Consider the following 19,872-nt stretch of genomic DNA (forward strand, 5'->3'; position numbering starts at 1 on the left):
AGCTAGCAATGTATACATTTTAAAGCTACACTTTTTCAGAAAAACCTGATGTAAGAGTATAGGAGTTCCTATATATGAGTATAGATAAATTGTATGTTTGTATACTTGTGTGCATTTTCTTTTTAGATGCTCCAGTAAGAAGTAAAAGCAAAAAAAGGAAAAACATACTTTGGGAGAATTACTTTTAACAGGTACATATCAATGGAGTGTCAGAGTTCCATCTCTGACATTCCCCCATTGGTATGGCAGCTGTTATTATGAAGTATATGAAATAAAGTATATTGGTGGTTAAGAGCTTGAGCTTTAGAATCAAACAGATACAGACTAAAGTCCTATATAATCTTTAGCAAGTTAATGAATCTCTTTGAGTCTCAGTTTTTTCACGTGTAAAGTGGGATGGGGGTAATGCTTGCTGTTTGTCTAAAATGAAATATTATACCTGAATGGTGAAGATGCACTAAAATGCTTAGATTCTTTCCCTTTTCTTTTCTTTTTTTTTTTTTCCTGGAGCAAATTATTTTTTTAAACTAGGTGACTACCATGAATTGTAGAAATTTAACACTTATACCCCGGAGTAGCGCAGGCCTGAGGTCTGCTCGCCACTGGGGGGCAGGCTGCCCAAGCTTGTCTGGCACGGGAGGCGCCAGTCATCCATGATCACTGAGAAGTGCCTCTGTGTCCAGGCCATAGCCATTTCTATCCTGTCTTGCTGGCCGCAACCCTGCCTTTATTGTTTTGAGTCTCACTCTGTCACTCTAGCTTGAGTGTAGTGGTAGGATCATAACTCACTGTAACCTCTAACTCCTGGGCTCATAAAATACTTAGATTTCTAGTTTGTGGCTGAAATATCAACTTAATGAGGCTAATAACACTTTTTTGCATGCTATTCGGAAGATGTGAAGAACTGATTGATAATTACAGAAATGTCATTTGAAAATTTATTTTAAACTTTTAGGGACAGACATCAAAAGGGGTCTTTGGTGGTAAAAAGTTGGGAACCACTATTTAAGGCAACTATTATGGTTTTACTTCTTGAGGAAACCCAAGATCTAAAAAATGCCTTCCTGTGTGAAGGAAGAAAAAGGAATTAACAAGCCTCAAAGTCACAAATTTTGTAAGAATGGTGCACAGAAGGGCTATTGCAAGAAAATAATTTTATGTAAGATAGGGACTGTTTTTTCCTATAGTAGATCCTGAAAATATGTGAAGATAAAAATATGGGTTAAGCATCCCTATCTGAAAATCAGAAATGCTCTAGAATCTGGGCATTTTTGGTACTGACAATGAAGTAGAAAATTCCACACCTGATTTCATGTGATGGGTTTCTGCTTCATGAACAATATTATTTAAACTACTAAGTTAGATTACCTTCATTCTTTGTGTACATGGTGTGTATGAAATATAAATTTTTATGTTTAGAGTTGGGTTCCATCATACTCAAGATAACTCATTTTATATATGAAATATTCTAAAATCTGAAAATTCAGAAATCTGAAACACTTTTGGTATCAAGTATTATAGCTAAGGAATACTCAACTTGTATTTTTACAACAGTGTCTATAATTCTCTTGACAGACATCTACGCAAAGTTTTAAAAATCTCCTCAAGTAATGCACAAGTGTATGCCCTCAGGAAAAATGACTGACAAGCATTTCACTTCATGTTAAAAAGAAAGCAGGCCATGAGAAGTATAGGCCACTAAGTCACAGAAGAAAAGTCTAATCAGTACAATTATTACTGTCCCAAAGATGGCAGGGGCTTGCTGAACACATCTAAGAAAACCTCAAAACTAAAAACCAAACAGCTTCTCAATTTAAAAAAAAAGCAAGAACTATATACAAAGTCCGGTGAAACTAAAATAGCTTTGTGCTTTTATCACACTATCATAAGAGAATTAAAGGAAGAAAAATCCAACTTCTTTAAAACGATGTCAATTTTTTAATAGAAAATGCTTACCATAGAGCTGATCTTAAGGGGATCTTTTTTGGTACCATCAGACCTATAACTGAAACAGAATAGAAACCAAATTTAATAGAGCTTCCAATTACATATAATATTTAACTTTCATTTTTTAAAAATCAAATTGATTTCACTCCTTAAAACGAAATGTATAGTAAGACATGAAATACAAAACTATAGGTTTGTAGGCTAATACATCTAAGTATCACTTAGTCACATTTTTCCAAGTCCAAATGACTTCTTGATAGAATCATGTGGTTTGGAAAAGTATCCTCATTTTATCAGGACTGTATATAAGGTAGGTAGAGGTATCAGCACACTCCAATCAACCATTGGGCTAACCTGCATTAATCAATGAGATAATATAACTTTCTACTTATTATTTAGGTACATGGCTAATATGCACTTTAAATTACTAATATATTTTGGCAACAAAATAAAGTGTCCTTAGAATAGCAATTTCTTTCTTTCTTTCTTTTTTTTTTTTTTAGACAGAGCCTCAAGCTGTCGCCTTGAGTAGAGAACCATGGCATCACAGCTCACAGCAACCTCCAACTCCTGGGCTCAAGTGATTCTCCTGCCTCCACCTCCCAAGTAGCTGGGACTACAGGCGCCCGCCACAATGTCCAGCTGTTTTTTGGTTGCAGCCGTCATTGTTGTTTGGTGGGTCCGGGCTGGATTCGAACCCGCCAGCTCAGGTGTATGTAGCTGGCGCCTTAGCCGGTTGAGCCATAGGCACTGAGCCAGAATAGCAATTTCTATGCAAGGCTAGATTGTTTCTCACAGATTTATTCATTCTGGTAGCAGAGGTGGTATTAGATCAACTTTGTTTTTAAACTATTCTCCCCCCCCTCCTTTTTTTAAAAATTTCATACTGATGCAAATGATTAGGTTACTTTGTTTGGGTTTGTTAGGTACAGTCCAAGTTGCAGCTGAGCCCTTCACCAGGAGGTGTGCCTCGGAGCCCTATATCGTGCCACTAGGTGAGAGCTTAACTTACGCAAAATCTCCTCCCAGTGTACAAAGCAGCTGTGCTCCGAACACGCTCCACAGAGAAAGGCCTCCACATTCCCAGGTCACTATCACAACACTATTGTCTGGAGACCATCTGATCAACTTGACAGCTCCTGTTTTGTTCCAAATATCTGTTAAAAATAAGTAATTGCTTCAGAACTATTTGGTATTGTTTATAGTCTACTACCTTTAAATCTAAATGTGCAGAACGGCATGACTGTTCACATAAATAGAAGAATGCTGCACATTTAGGGCAATTTAAAAGTAGTAAGGCCTTTAGTTTTGGTCTTATCTAGGCAGAACAAATTCAGTGTACAGGTGACTAAAAGAAAGCTGTTTCTGGCCACTACTGGTTTGAATAACTGTATAATCCTAAAAGTATTTGGCTTTGCACAAACCAGTTTTGGTGCAACAGGATAAAGTTACAGCAGAAACTGCCTGTAGAGAAAAATATATGCAGGGCTTTAAAAACGCTATATAGTAAGAATGATAAAAACTCAACAACAACTGCTATTTCTGGCAGTATACCCTGAATTTCTTTCCATACTGCAACAACTAAGACATTGAATAGAATACTTAAATACCTTGAAATAACCAAAAGACAAAGGGCTTTTTCCCTGAGTTTCTTTTTTTTTTTTTTTTAGCCAAACTCTGGAAACTTAGTGACTTCTACCTCTGAGGAATCATAGCATGTTAGGGACAGACAGAGGTTGTCCAAGGCAAGTAACCTATTAAAAGATACCCATGTAAAGCTGAGACTACAAAGAGCTACAACCATGGATAAGAGAAAATTAGAAAAACTTCTGCTATATAGAAAAAAAATAAATAGCAAAGAACATTTTCATGTTTTACTCATGGTACTTAACTAAAAATAAAGCTCTCCTACTAATCTGTAGCCACAAGCCAGCCCTCACCCTAATTTATAATTTGTGCAAAAAACACCCTAAAACAGAGAATACGATGGAAAGGGCTCCAGAATGATGTAGTACTCCCAGGTGACCAGCAAAAACATACAAAAATCCTCTCTGGAAGAATTCAAATGCCATCCAGTTCTCAAAGCACTCACACAAACAATTTTCGAGGAAAATAATTGGCTCTAAGTCAAAAATCTTAAAATAAACAAACAAATGAGCAAGAAACAAAAGAACCAAGACACAGTGTAAACAGACTCAGAAAGGCTTCAGATAATGGAATTAAAGAACATAGAATATATAATAAAATAGCAATGCTTTTTACACCTAAAGAAATAAAAAAGAAAACTAAAACTAGGAGCAAGAAGCACAGAGATTGGAAAAGGAGCAAATAATTCTTTAGAAATCAAAAATACAATAACTGAAATGAAAAACTCAATGGACAGATTAAACACATTAGATATAGCTGAATAGAGAATCAGTACATAGCTAAGCTAACCAGAGTTCCAGTAAAAGAGATTGGGGAAAGGCAATATTCAGAGAGAGACAAAGGATGAGAATTTTCCAGAACAGCTGAAAGATGAATTCTCTTCCATCAATTTTGAATCTTAACCAAGATTTTAATAAATCCAACAAACAAAAAAATTCTTCATCTTCCATTTTGTAGTGAAAAAGCAGAATACCAAAGAGAAAATCTTTGAAGTAGCTATAGAGAAAAGACTAATCTGAAAAGAAAATATAATCTGGTGACTTCCCAATACTATCAATGGAAATCCAATTACACTGGTACAACTTTTCAATGCAGACAAAGCAAATAACTGTCATTTGAAAATTGTACACCAATTTAAACTGTAATTAAATTATCAGGCAAAATAAATCCAGTTCAGACCTCCCTCCCCAAATAGTTTACCATCAAAAATCTTCATTAAAAGAAATCTGAAAGGATGTATTAAAGGCAGAAAGTGGTCTCAAGTAGAAGGTATGAGTTGGTGAAAAAAAAATGGTGGGCAAAAATACTGGTGTATATATGTGGATAACACTAAGTCAACATGAACAGTTAGTATTTTAATGTCTAATTGGAATTTTAACATGAAATGTTTCAGTTTCTTCCTTGAGACTAGTAAGATCTTTATTATTAAATCAGATTTACATCAGAACTTTCAACTTTTTTTGGACATTTTTTCTGATCCCAAACACCAGAGAAATTTGAAGAGTCTATGGCAATTATTCTTAATTTGGAAGCACATCCAAAGTTGGGGGAAAACAGAACAGACACAGTTTGGAAAAATGCTCCCAATTACTAATATTGCTATAGGACAATATCTGTGTAATAGTCACAATGTAAATTACCAGCTATATGTAATTCACAGTTGAAATTCATTTTAGTGTTACACCTTTGTGAAGCTGGGTGTTCAATATAACAATAAATAATAAATTAATAATTTTTAATTAATAAAATTAATGGCTTTGTGAAAATCAATGTATAACAGGAAATACGGGTTGTCCCAATTTGACTCAATGTTTGAGAAACTGTGCAGGACCCAAGAGGAACACACTTTCCTTTTTTTGTTTTTTTGAGACAGAGTCTCACTATGTTGCCCTCAGTAGAGTGCCTTGGTGTCACAGCTCACAGTGATCTCAAACTCTTGGGCTTAAGCATTTCTCTTACCTGAGCCTCCCAAGCTGCTGGGACTACAAGTGCCCACCACAATGCTCAGCTATTTTTTTTCTTTCTTATTGCAGTTCTCATTGTTGTTTTACCTGGCCTAGGCAGGGTTCAAACCCGTCAGTCTTGGTGTATGTGGGTAGAGCCCAACTCACCGAGCTATGGGCACCATCAGGAAGACAAATTCCATTAGTAAAATATTATATTTAACAATGAGATGAAAATATTACTTCTTTCCATTTACTCTAGTTAAAAAAAGTTTTAGTAGGTTACTAACACATAGATACTTATTAAGTTGTTTAGAACTACTTAATAAAAAGAACTTATAGCATTTCTTTTAACCCAATAGTACTGTAAAATTTAGAGACATTAAATGTAGACTGAACCAAGAAACGGATTTCACAAAAGGTCTTATATCCCAAGTATGTGTTAACAGTATTGGTTGTTTAATCTAATACCTATTCACCTATTGTGTATCTTCCTTCTCCCTTGCCCACTTCTGCCATAAAGGCTTGAAAAAACTAACACTTTCCAAGTTTTCCTTGAATCCTAAATGGAATATAGGAGGTGGGGATGCTTCTGTGAAAAGTTTTGCTTTCCTGATCAAAAAATCAGATATGTCCTGCTTCCTCTTTTCTTCTTCTTTTTTTTTTGAGTCTCATTATGTCACCCTTGGTAGAGTGCCGTGGTGTCCCAGCTCACAGCAACCTCAAATTCTTGGGCTTAAGCAATTCTCTTGCCTTAGCCTCCCAAATAGCTGGGACTACAGGCACCCATCACAACGCCCGGCTATCTTCTGTTGCAGTTGTCATTGGTGTTTAGCTGGCTCAGGCTGGGTTTGAACCCATCAGTCTCGGTGTATGTGGGTGGCACCATAACCACTATACTATGGGTGCTGAGCCCCTCCTTTCTTCTTGACTCAATTGCAAAAGAAATGACTAGAGCTCAGGAGCTAACTTGTGACTGTGAACAAAAGGCCAACAGCAGCTTACTTTTGGATTTCTTGCTATTTGAGAAAATAAATTCTATTTGTAAGCCATAGTAAGTTGAGTTTTCTATTAGTTTCAATCAAAAGCATTTCCAGTGACCAAAGAGTTTAGCCATAATCTTATGCATATCAAAGATTCACCAATGGTTCATGAAGAGATTTTTGTTTACTATTGTATATACAGCATTTAGAGCAGTGTTTAGCATATTTGTTGAATGAATAAAAGAAATATCCCTGGAGCCCCTCTAGTTACATAGAAATCCTTGGGTTACCACGGAATATTGTTATGTGCCCTACAGTATCTGACCAGCAGCATGGTATGTACTGTTTAGTTTAAACTAGCATTCACTATACTCAGAATTACCCATACATTAAAATGCTAACAAAAAACCAACTCACCAGGATATTGCTTTGCTGTTAGCTCTAGTTTATGAGACAGCAGCATGGCTCCCGTGGTGTTATCTATTGTATAAACCTGCACAGAACCACTGTGAAAACAAAAAATCTTTGAGTGAAAAAACACAAATACAAAACACAAAATAGAAAATCATTATTATCAGAACTCTTCTGTTCTGCTAGTAAAAGTATAAACTAGAACAGAACCATTTTGTAAATAATTGGAGATCATCTAAAAATTTGAACAAATGCATATTCTAATCTAGCAATTTCATTCTTCGTTATATCCCAGAATTCTTGTCTAATGTTTATTAGAAACATGTATCATGCTCACTGTACTATTGTGTTTAATTGAATGTCCAGCAACAAGAGAAAGAAAAAATAAGCTAGTATAGTCTTAGAGTATTACAGCACCTAGCACTGAAAATGAATGGACTTTAGCCGCATTCATTAACATGGATAGTAAATGCAGATGACCCTGAATAACATGGTTTGAACTGTCTGGGTCCACTTACACACAGATTTTCTTCTCCCTCTGCCATTCCTGAGATAATAAGACCGACTCTTCCTCTTCTACAGCCTACTCAACATGAAGATGATAAAAACCTTTTTTCTTGAGACAGTGTCTCATCATGTTGTCCTTGGTAGAGTGCCATGGTGTCACGGCTCACAGCAACCTCAAACTCCTGGGCTTAAGCAATTCTCTTGTCTCAGCCTCCTAAGCTGGGACTACAGGAGCCTGCCACAATGCCCAGCTATTTTTTTGTTGTAGTTGTTATTGTTGTTTGACAGGCCGGGGCTGGGTTTGAACCTGCCAGTCTCAGTGCATGTGACTGACATCCTAACCTCTGAGTAAGGGTGCTGGGCCTGAAAACTTTTGATGATTCACTTTCACTAAATGAACAGTAAATATATTTTCTTTTCCTGATCATTTCTTAATGTTTTCTTTTCTCTAGCTTATTTTATAAGAACATTATATATATACATATCTATAGATAACAATATAAAACAATCAACTCTATGCTAATAATAAGGCTTCTACAGTAGATTAGTAGTTAAAAAGTTTTTAAGGAATCAAAAATTATAGGCAGATTTTCAAGTGTGAGGGAGGTCAGTGCCATTAACTTTCTATGTTGTTCAAAGGTCAACTATATAAACATATATTTGCTCTCTCTATATATAAAGCATAGTAAATATATATGTATATATTTATATTTTATATATACTTTATATTTGGCATATAGAATAGTTAAATATATGTTACTAATTAAATAAATTTGTGGTAGGAATACTGTAAAGAGCTAAAGTGTACAAATTTCAGATTAGTGACTGCTCTGGTGCCTATAATCCCAGCTCTTTGGAAGGATATCTACACAAAAAATAAAAAAGTTAGCTGGGAGTGAGGGTGGTGAATGCCAATAGTCCCAGCTACTTGGAAGGCTGAGGCGGGAGGATCACTTCAGTTTAGGAGTCGAAGTCTACAGTGAGCTGTGTTCATACCATTACACTCCACCCTGGCAGACAGACTAAGACCCTATCTCAAAAACAAAGTCAATTTTTACAAGGGTCAAATTTATGAGGGGTTTGAAACCAAAAGTAAAAATATCTATTACTTCTAAGCTACATTTCCAAAATTGAACTATAATGATCATTAAAAAATGAATCCCCAACAATAAAATAATTTAATGTGCATTCAGTATTTGAAATGAGGATTCTACTTAAGTTGACTACTTCTGCAACATTACTACAACACTACAATAATGAAAAAGACAAACTTTTTTAAAACACTTTTTTTTACAGTTTGTAATATGAACATGATATAAAATACATTGTTAATTGATTGTTTATGTCATTAATAAAGCTTCTAGTTAACAGAAACTATAACACAAATTTGGGGTAGTCAAAAGTTATAGGTACGCCTAATCCTTGCACCATTCAAGGGTCATTTAAAACACTTTTTAATCCAAGATTGCTTTTGTAAATAATAGTATGACAGTTGTTTTAGACTGTGAGAATGTTCTGGCACTTTTATGGTAGAAGAAATAAGATGGTTTCCTCACAGTAGCTTTGTTCCTTTGTTTCTTTGCCAGCTAGGATCTACCTCTTCTCAAGGATTGGGACTAAGTAAGAGTACCTAAAATAGTAGGCTGTTCATGGTTGTCCCACAGCTCACTGATGCTGTTTTTTTATTCTTCTTCTCTATGTCTCATCTTGGGTGATTTCTCTTAATGTGTTACTTTTATTTCCACGTACTCTGTCTCCCTTTCTCTGTGTTGTGCTGCACCCTAGAAATACTCTCAAAGTAATGAGAGCAGAGGCAGTTGCAGAGCTTGTTTTGTCTTATCATCTTTGATGGATCATTGTCTTTTGTTACCTTATGCCTCATGCCTTGAATTGAAAACAGTTGTTTCATATTTTTGTTAATTTTCTTGATTGTGTTAGGTGGGTAGAAAAAAACATGATTTGTTATTCCACCTTAGTCAGAAGCTAAATACTAGGAAAAGATTTCCAGCTACCTGCCCAAATAGATTCTTTCTGAGAGATAACACAAAGTGGATAGTGGGTATATTTAGTTGCTTTTGCTTTGCATCTGCCAACTATCAACTGCTAACCCTGGGCTGCTGAACTCTAAGAGTCTAAATACTTATAATAAAAGAAAGAGGTGCTAAGTCACTACTATGAAAGGCTGACAATCTTTTAAGTATCCTATAATGCCTATATTTTAAAAATTATTTTTCTTTCAATTTCTCCAGCTCATTATGAAAGGAAAAGTATTTTTCATTAAAAAATACTACTTACGGCTCGGCGCCTATAGCTCAACCGGCTAAGGCGCCAGCCACGTACACCTAAGGTGGCGGGTTCGAATCCCCAGCCTGGACCCGCCAAACAACAATGACGGCTGCAACCAAAAAATAGCCGGGCGTTGTGGCGGGCGCCTGTGGTCCCAGCTACTTGGGAGGCGGAGGCAGGAGACTCGCTTGAGCCCAGGAGTTGGAGGTTGCTGTGAGCTGTAATGCCACGGCACTCTACCCAGGGGGACAGCTTGAGGCTCTGTCTCAAAAAAAAAAAAAAAAAAAAAAAAATACTACTTACTAATTCCAAACCAAAAATCATCTCTGTAATACAGATATGGCTACTGTCACCATAAGTGATCAAAATAACATTGTTCATAGTGGGACGACACTGTTGCTGAATGATACGACAGCAAGTACACATCATAACCTATGACAAAAATGTGTAACCAAAGTCTAATAAAAACCTTTAAATCTAAAAGAGTTAGGTTGTTCAAGACTGATCCTCTGCAAACTGGCATCCTAAAAGCAAGCTGGCTTCTTATAGAACTTTAAGGACAGCAGCAATAGCCTGGTATTCAAGGCAATTAGTCAAGGTAAGTGCTGGCAGATCAGGGTTAGAAGCCACTAGTTTATGTCATGTCACACAGCTACAGTCAGAAAACTTTAACCCTATCCCCAGGATAATGTCAGCAGGAGAGCCTGGAGTCTCCCATATGATGAAAACAGGTGACTGAAAGATTGTAAGCCAAGATTTCCTGGGGAAAAGGCTAGTACTTCCTAATCACATCGCCTAGGGCTGGAGTACCTTATCCAGATTCTAATAGCTTGGTACCAGGAGCTAGCTAGCCCTGAATGCCGGTAATGTGGGAAGTGCACACTTGGCACTAATCCTGTATGTGAGTTTTTTCTAAATGCTCTTCTAAGCCTGATGTTTGAGCTGTTCAGTCATTTGACTATATTTACTCACCAAGAACCAGCTTCCAGCTTAGTCATTACAGGCATCATAGAAACTTACTAAATGTCATCATGAGGACATTCTATAAAGAATAGACCTAGACATTTAAAAAGTTAATGGTATGAAAATAAGAAAAAGAGGTAAGGTAACTAAGGAGAAATGATAAACAAATATAATCAATGCACCTTGATGGAGTCTGGCTGTAACAAAGGAGCCATAAAAGATATTTTGGTGACAACTGGGTTAATTTGAATATGAATGGGGTGTTAGATCCTATTAGAGACAGCATTATCTTGTGTTACATAAAGTTACTGGGTTTATATAAGAGAATGTCTCTTTGTTTGGAAACCAAGAGATAATAGAAATGTTCATCAGTAGCCAAGTAGACACATTATTATATTCTCAAAAACTGGGACACTATTTATAAATCAGTTTTAAAAATGATTACAGCTACTGGCAAACAACATGGATGAATCTCACAATGTTGACTGAAAGAAGACATAAAATATGATTCTATTTACATAAAGTTAAAAATTGAGCAAAACTTATAATTATGCTCTTCAGGAATGTATACACAGTGGTAAAAAAGATTATTACAACAGACAGAAAACATGTTACTAAGTGAGTCAGGGAGTAGAAAGGAGCTGTGATTGGGAAGCAGTAGGGGGAGCTGATGATAGAAGCAATGTTCTGCTTCTTAATCCATTTGTGATCAAATGAGTGTTTGTACTGCAATTATTTGTTAAACTAAATATCTTAATTATATACTATTTTGCACAAATGTTTTTATTTCACAATATTACAGTTAAAAAGGACATTATTATGCCAATAAATTTTCATAGTGTATGTGGAAAAAACCAATTCCTAGAAATATACAACTTACTAAGACGTCTTAAGAGACAGAAAATCTGAATCTTTCCCAAATGGTATATATATATATATATATATATTTTTTTTTTTTTTTTTTTTTTTTGAGACAGAGCCTCAAGCTATCACCCTGGGTAGAGTGCCAGGGCATCACAGCTCACAGCAACCTCCAACTCCTGGGCTCAAGCGAGTCTCTTGCCTCAGCCTCCCAAGTAGCTGGGACTACAGGCGCCCGTCACAACGCCCGGCCATTTTTTTGGTTGCAACCATCATTGTTTGGCGGGCCTGGGCTGGGGATTCGAACCCGCCACCTCAGGTGTATGTGGCTGGTGCCTTAGCCGCTTGAGCCACAGGCGCCGAGCCCCAAATGGTATACTTATCAAAAAAAAGAAAGAAAAAGAAAATCTGAATCTTCTTAAATCTATTGTTAAAACTGCACGGAATTAGCAGTCCAAAAAAGTCCCAAGAAGAAAATTCCAGGTCCAGATAATTCTAGACAGACTTTACCACACATTCAAAGATCTTTGAAAGAGAGGATTCCTTCTTCAACTTGTTCATGAGAAAAGCACAGCCTTGGTTAATCAGAGTAAAAATAGGAAAGTATAGGCAAAAAGTATTCATAAACATAGATTTAAAAATTCCAAACACAATTCACCTAAATTCATGAATATAAAAAAAAAAACACATTTCTTTCTTATACTAAGTTAAACGTACATATATATCTCTACATTTAACTGCTCAGTGAGAAGCAATGTATTGAAAACAAGTTGAAGTCAATGATAAGGATCCGCCACTTTCCACAGAGGTTACTGAGAGTAAATGAAAATGATTTACAATATGAGGAACACTTATAATATTAAAAAACCCCTTTGATACATGCATGGAGATTATGTAGCTAAAGATCATGCTAGATGTAGGTTCTATAAAACAATCACATCTCATTGAGGGTAAAATGGAATTTTATATCTAAAAAAGAGTTTTGAAAACTAAAAAACACTATACACATTATAAGGCATTGTACAGCTGAGTGAAATAATCTTTTTATTTAAGTTAAAATATAAGCTCAACAAAGTCAGGTTATTTTTGTTTTCTAATGTATCCTAAATGTTTAGAACTGTTTTGGTAATGACAGCCACACAGATATTTGATCAATAAATAATTTTACTCAATTTTATTTCTAAAATCTTCATCATGTGAATTAAAAAAACTGCTTGTTATGTGTGTGAGCTTTAAATCTGTTTGTTAACAAAGGTTAACAAACCTTATCTGTTTGTTAACTTTTTTTTTTGAGACGGAGCCTCAAGCTATCCCCCTGGGTAGATTGCCAAGGCATCACGCTCACAGCAACCTCCAACTCCTGGGCTCAAGCGAGTCTCCTGCCTCAACCTCCCAAGTAGCTGGGACTACAGGCGCCCGCCACAACGCCTGGCCATTTTTTGGTTGCAGCCATCATTGTTGTTTGGCAGGCCCAGGCTGGGGATTCCAACCCGCCACCTTAGGTGTATGTGGCTGGCGCCCTAGCCGCTTGAGCCACAGGTGCCAAGCCAATACTGATGTCTTAACAAGGATTTTAAAAAGGAAAAATATCTTCCACATCCTCTTTTAAACAATAAAAAATCTAAGTTTTAGCTATCTATTCTTTTAACTTGTATTTTGATGTTCTACCACTAAAGAAAAGCTCAGTTGTATAAATTAAAATATTCTACCTCTAAAATTTGCCATTTACTTTTGTTTGCTTCAATCTAATAAAACATTTTCATATTTCATATTAAGGCTGATTCATGAATTATGATAAACATGATAAGATTTATAAGCATAGTAAGAATATCTTTTTTTTTTTTTTGAGACAGAGCCTCAAGCTATCCCCCTGGGTAGAGTGCTGTCACATCACAGCTCACAGCAACCTCCAACTCCTGGGTTCAAGTGAGTCTCCTGCCTCTCCCTCCCAAGTAGCTGGGACTACAGGTGCCCGCTACAACGCCCGGCCATTTTTTGGTTGCAGCCGTCATTGTTTGGCGGCCCAGGCTGGATTCGAACCCGCCAGCTCAGGTGTATGTGGCTGGCGCCTTAGCCGCTTGAGCCACAGGCGCCAAGCCAGTAAGGATATCTTATATTTGAAAAACACTATTTTGGGCAATAATCCTTCAAAGTTCTCTGTCAATTACCTTGCACAACCAAATGCCATTAGTCGATACTTGTTATTTACTGCTACACATGTTCCATCAACAACATCTTGTGGCCAAACCCCATGAAGCTGCTATTAAAAAAAAAAAAAAAAAGTTAAGGCTTAAAAAGCATTCCCCTAAATTTACTTTAGTCACTGTAATTTTCCTTCAATAAACATATAGTTTCAGTTTCATAAGGCTTTATTTTATCTACATAGCAAAATATCCCATCAGGACCACCACCTATATATTCTCCCTTATAACCTCAAGCTTTCCATTAATTATTCAATAAACATTAAGTTCAGGGCGGCGCCTGTGGCTCAAAGGAGTAGGGTGCCGGCCCCACATGCCAGAGGTGATGGGTTCAAACCTAGCCCTGGCCAAAAGAACTGCAAAAAAAAAAAAAAAAAATTAAGTTCAATCCAGTGCTAATCTATTTATTAAAAAATGCTAGAAAATGGAAATTCAAATTAAATAAAGAGGAACTTTTGTTAGAATGTGAACTTCTTAAGAGCAGAAACAACATCTAACTTGCCTACTATTATTCCCATCACTTAGCACATAGTGTTTAACTTCCTAGTCGCTGGAAGGTAGTAAATTTTATCTAGTTTATCCTTTAGGAGTAATTCGTGATTTGTTTACCACTTCCCTGTAGTTCCCTTGCTTTACAATATAAATAGTTAACAGTATGACATAACAGCGCAGGTCTCCTTTCTCCCTAAAATGATTATTTGACCTTTCCAAGCTTCAGTTTTCTTATCTGCAATTCACTTACCTCTCAGGGTCTTTCAAAGATTGAAGGAGAACATACATGTAAACTATTTAGTACAATTCCAACTATTCAATAAGGATGAATGACATTATTAAGCTTATATGCTATTTAATTCTGTATACAAATACAGAATAGTTTCAGCTCAGTTGTCTATTCTTATTTGCCTAGTCACGAACATTTTATGATTCCAAGGGAAAGGTCCTGATTATTAGTTTAATAGTAAACACAAAAGTAGCACACTATAATAATTTAAACATTTAAATAAATAATAGTAGAGCTTTATTTTTTTCATTAGGCCCCTTCTAGCCTTAAACTTTTTTAAAGATCTTGACAGTAAACATTAGAATATAATCATAACCCTCTGAACCATAATACACTTAATCTACTGTCTCAATATGGAATATTTCAATTTTTTAGTGTGGATTTTATTTATTTTTTCATTTTAATGGTAAAAAATAGACATTTTACATAACAGAAAATGGCAACTTAGCATTGATGTTATTTCTTTGGACCACTAGTTAGCCTGAAATTCATCAGGCACTGCTCCGATGCTGAGAATACAGCAGGCATCCAAACACACCAAAATCCCTACTTGTATCCCTGCTTTACATTTGTGTTAGGAGATAGAAAAGTTAAGAAAGTATTACAGTATGTTGGAGTTTGGTAAATGCTATTAAAAAATAAAGCAATTATGGTGAAGAGGGAATATGGAGTAAGAGTATAATATTAAACAAGTTTCCTTATGAAAGTGCCTTTTGAGGAAAGTTCTGAAAGAAAGCAAATACAAAGGCCCTATTGTAGTAGCATTTCTGGCATGTTCAAACAATAGCAAAGAGGCCTGTGAGGAGTGGACCAGGCAAATAAAAGTAGTATATGAGGTAAGAGATATAATAAGAGGCCAAATAGTGCTTTAAAGGCTACTGTAAGAATTTTGGGTTTTGTCTCCCAAGTTATATATAGGAGACACTGGTATATTTAAAAATAATTAACCTTTTCTATTATGAATGATAGCACATTAAGTAATACACAAAACAAAAATGTACATCTCAACGATATGTGGGTAGCATGAAGTGAACATCTCTGGAATTATCACTCAGGCTAAGAATTATTAGCACCCAAAAGTCCTCCAATAGTGCCCAAGGAACAAATATGCAGACTTACATGGTGCTAACTTCCCCTTTCCCTTTAAACCATTACCCTTTAGACATGCAGTCCTATATACTCTAATTTAAAACTGCTGTTTCTATTTCCCCTTTAATTTTCATAAAAAGGATTCACAGCAGGTATTCGTGTATTTATCTGCTTTCACTTAACATGTGCAGTCTATCCATGCTGGTACATATAGCCTAGTTTGTTCATGCTCACTATAGACTCAAATACTATGTCTCCAGCCTCCTTTCACCTAGTCCTTGATTGTCTTCTTAGCTTTCCAAAGCCTTTGAGCAAATTAAAAAAAATTTTTTTCTCTAGCTCTTTTAAGTCCTCAGGTTTTATCTCAGAACAATTCTCAACAAGGGATTGGAATAATCTGACATATTTTAACATATCTGTTAAATGCCATTTAGTCATTTCTTAATTACCAGTAATACAATATGTATTGTTTTCTTGAGATTTACATTTTCTATTTGTAACCTATTTAATCATGTCCATGTGCTTTTCATTATTTTTAAATACTTAATTTATTGGAAAAATTTCTTTAATCACATACTAATAAATGCCATCAACATGCTTTGAACTAACTCTAAAGTACTCAGAAATGAGTCAGGCACTTTTTCAACCCTAATAATTTTGTTTTCAGTATAAATATTTAAGTCCCAGACATAATTACGTTAGCTAATATGTATGAGGGCTGTCTAGAAAGTATCCAGTCATGCAATATGAAAAAAGGAGATATATGGGGCTGGATATTTTCCAGACAGCCCTGTATACCTATAGACACACGTTGTTAAAAAAAAAAAAAAAAAAAAAAAAAGAGAGAGATTTTCTCCTTTCTCAAAATTTTCTTATTGATTAGATATTGATATAAGTTATCACAAATGTATTATTTAGTGCCTTACTATTTGAATAAAGCTCATAATGGGAAATATTCATTAGGAACATTAATGTTAAAAACAATATTTAGAATGTCAACCAAAAAGAACTTTAAAAACTTAAAATTCTTTCCAATTAAAAGAAAACAGACTGAATATGAATATTTAGCTTCACTGACTACTAAAATCCCAATCTTTACAACAAAAAAGATTTTTTTTTTTAAAGTATGACTTGGCAAAGACAAAGAATGGCAGAAGAGGCAGTATTACAAAATTTTGGAAGCTAGAAGGCACACGGATGAGTAAAATCCTTAACTGGCAGTAAAGCGTGCTATGAAACTTCTAAATTTACCTTGCAAGGTACACAACAAGCTTGAGAACTCAACTGTCTCTAATAAAGGTCTGTGCTAAAACCAGTAGCATTGGTTTAAAACACATCTAAGAAGCAGCTGGGTCCCTCCCACAACACTTTCTCAATACTGAAAAGCCAAGAAATTCACCTCCACTCCAATATAAAACTGGACATTTTTCTTTGGAAAAACCCACAATTCCAGAGGTCTATGGACCATGCTGGAAACAGGGATGGGAAGTAAAGATTCACATCTTGAATTTGGACCCTCATAACCTTTCTGTAATTCAAATTCTAGACTATTAGAGTAACCAGGAACACTGAAGACAGAGGGGCGTGGAGGGGGAAAAAAGGGACAGGCAAAGGGAATGACTCTAAAACAGATGCCTCCCAAGGAAATAACTCACTCAGGTCATCCTATATTAAAGACGACAGTCGATTAAACCCACCAAATGAATTCAATTTCATTTTGAGTCTCTGTCACAGAAGCAAAATCCATTAGCTATCAAAGCATCTCACACAAATGAAAGTAAAGGGAATCCTCAGGATGATGATGGAAAACCGAAAAATACAGCTGTGTTAAGGGTGGATCGTAGTAAGCAACCAATCCGTTTAGAGCAGGTCAGAAAGCATAAATTTCTTATTGAAATTTCTTTAAGAAGAAGAAATGCATTGAAAACATAATACACTTGAAGAAACTAAGACAGTTTTAGGCTGAGTAAGTGGCAAGTACATGAAAACGAAACAAATGTAAAGAAAAAAACAATTATTAATTCCTAGTGGAAGGAAAAATACACTACAGGGCACAGGTAACAAACAAAAGAGCTTACACACTGATAACAATCTAACAAACAGTAACCTAATCAAAATGACTAGATATAAAATATGGAAAGAATATGTGAATGTGGTGGGAATACTAAAACCTAAAAATAAAAGAAAATACTCATTAGTGTAGGTATGTTATCAAAATAACCAGCAAAGGAATAAAAAGGCAGTTGTCTGAAAATTGAAAAATAGCATGACATGAGAAAGAATCATCATTTTTCTAAAACATGTCTAATAGAATTGTGTCTACTTATACTATATGTACAATTTTGATTAAAAACTTAAAAATTCCTCAAACCTTTTATGAATAAACAGAGAAAAATTTAATAACAAGTAAAATTAATCAATGTAAAATAAAGAAAATAAACATTCCAAGAAAATAAGCCATACCTCTGCAGTAAATCTACTTGACACTGGTGTAATAAATCCAACTTTACCATCATTAAACACAACAGCGAACCCATCAAGTGTGGCACAGTATTCCATGTCTCTGATGTGTACATCTGTAAAGCCCAGGAATGAACCTACTGATGAAAAATATAAGAACATGAAACAGGATCATTTAAATAATAATACAGTAAACTGTTCTTTCATATTTTGCTTGCAAACTTTTTAAGGTAAAAGGGCAAAAATAATAATGTAATAATCCTAAACAATTAAACTATCCTTTCCTATTGAATGGCTGTAACCTCTCTCACTCTCTCTTACTACCTCATGTTTTCTTCCTCTCCTTGCATAATTAATTCCAAAGGATAAAACAATTAATGTTCATCCACAGAAGTTATCTAACTAGATATCAACTATTAAACAACTGGTTCTACTTCATACAGAAAGTATAACTACCTCTGGATGACTGCAGGTCTACTGAAAATGGTACTGTGCAAAGATTAATAGCTTTCCTTCCATTTGTCATTCCTTCCCAGTGAATAAGATGAAGAAGTCCATCAGAAGTGGCAACGAGGAGATCTTCCAGCACAGATTGCAAACTGTAGGTAGAATCAATTAGCTTTTAAGTAGAGTACACTGAGAAAACAATGAGTATGAATATAATTGCTTTAGAAAATACTTATGCAAAAAAATCATGAAAGCATTTACAAAAATTTATCAGCAAGTTAGCTACGCATCACTTTACCTACATATAATTCAATCTAGAATCAGAAAATCTGGAAGCAATGAAAGACTAAAGACAGCCAGAGTCACAAACTTGATAAATTTGGGTTAAAAACTAGAAATACTAAAATAGCAAATTAGAAGATGGAAGCATTAAGTGGTAACTGACAAGGAAAAAAAGCAGAGAAACCATAAAATGGACAGATATAACTAATGACAGGAGACAATCTAGAGCCATGGAATGTAGAGGTTAACAATCCTCTGAGACTGTTTAATAAAACTTTCAGTAATGCTATAAATGCTGTATATCTATACTATCTGAAAATGGTAGCCACCTTTGGTGACTATATCCTTGAAATATTGCTAGTACAACTAAAGAACTGAATTTTTAATTTTATTTACTTTTATTAATTTAAATAACTTCATGTGACTAGTGGCTATTACATTGGAGAGCATACTTCTAGACCAATGTATTTTTCAGGGATCATGAACATTTATTGAGCCCATGCTCTATAATAGGTACTATACTCCATTATATATCCAAGGGCAGATTAAGTATAGTCTCTCTTCAAAAGACCTCAGTCAAGAATTGAAAAATAATTACATGGCATAATCTCAACATTTATCAATATTTGCAAAGATACTTAACATTAACTTACTGGGGAAGTAAAAGTCTTGTATTGCATACCTCTGTATGCCCATCACCTAGGGTAGTGCTAGAATGTATGTGGCACTAAATGTTAGTAAAAGGAAGAAAGAAGAGAGAAAGGGGCAGAGGAAAGGGGAAACCATAAATAAGAATGCAAAGATACTGGCAAAGTGAAGAAAAAGAGAGCAAGAAAAAATCAGTAGAAACTCAAGAAAGCCAGGAGAATAAGATGAATTTTAGAAGAAGTGGTCAAGAGTTTCAAATGCTATAAAAATTAAAATACTGTATAAGAAAGAACAAATAATGTGTATATAATATTCTATTAAATGCTATTAAATTTCCTTTCATATTTAAGAGTATACTTCAAAAATAATTTAATCGGCTCGGCGCCTATAGCTCAACCAGCTAAGGCGCCAGCCAC

At 35.2% G+C, this 19,872-nt stretch overlaps 1 protein-coding gene across 3 annotated transcripts in view; it reads right to left on the reverse strand.

Moving 5' to 3' along the window:
- RIC1 (RIC1 homolog, RAB6A GEF complex partner 1) overlaps positions 1–19,872 on the reverse strand; it is a 150,252-nt gene that overhangs the window by 41,462 nt on the left and 88,918 nt on the right. For 2 of the 3 annotated variants that reach the window (XM_003782896.1, XM_023508279.1), the window contains exons 5-10: positions 18,536–18,678; positions 18,083–18,219; positions 13,717–13,808; positions 6,938–7,026; positions 2,960–3,104; positions 1,957–2,005 (exon numbers count right to left, since the gene is read on the reverse strand). In XM_003782896.1, the coding sequence (XP_003782944.1) occupies positions 1,957–2,005; positions 2,960–3,104; positions 6,938–7,026; positions 13,717–13,808; positions 18,083–18,219; positions 18,536–18,678 (655 nt within the window). The remainder of the gene's footprint in view (positions 1–1,956; positions 2,006–2,959; positions 3,105–6,937; positions 7,027–13,716; positions 13,809–18,082; positions 18,220–18,535; positions 18,679–19,872) is intronic. The other variant, XM_023508275.1, reaches the window with a different exon arrangement.

Source organism: Otolemur garnettii, unplaced genomic scaffold (assembly GCF_000181295.1).
Source record: "Otolemur garnettii isolate 467f Iridium unplaced genomic scaffold, OtoGar3 scaffold00006, whole genome shotgun sequence".
NCBI classification, from domain to species: domain Eukaryota; kingdom Metazoa; phylum Chordata; class Mammalia; order Primates; family Galagidae; genus Otolemur; species Otolemur garnettii.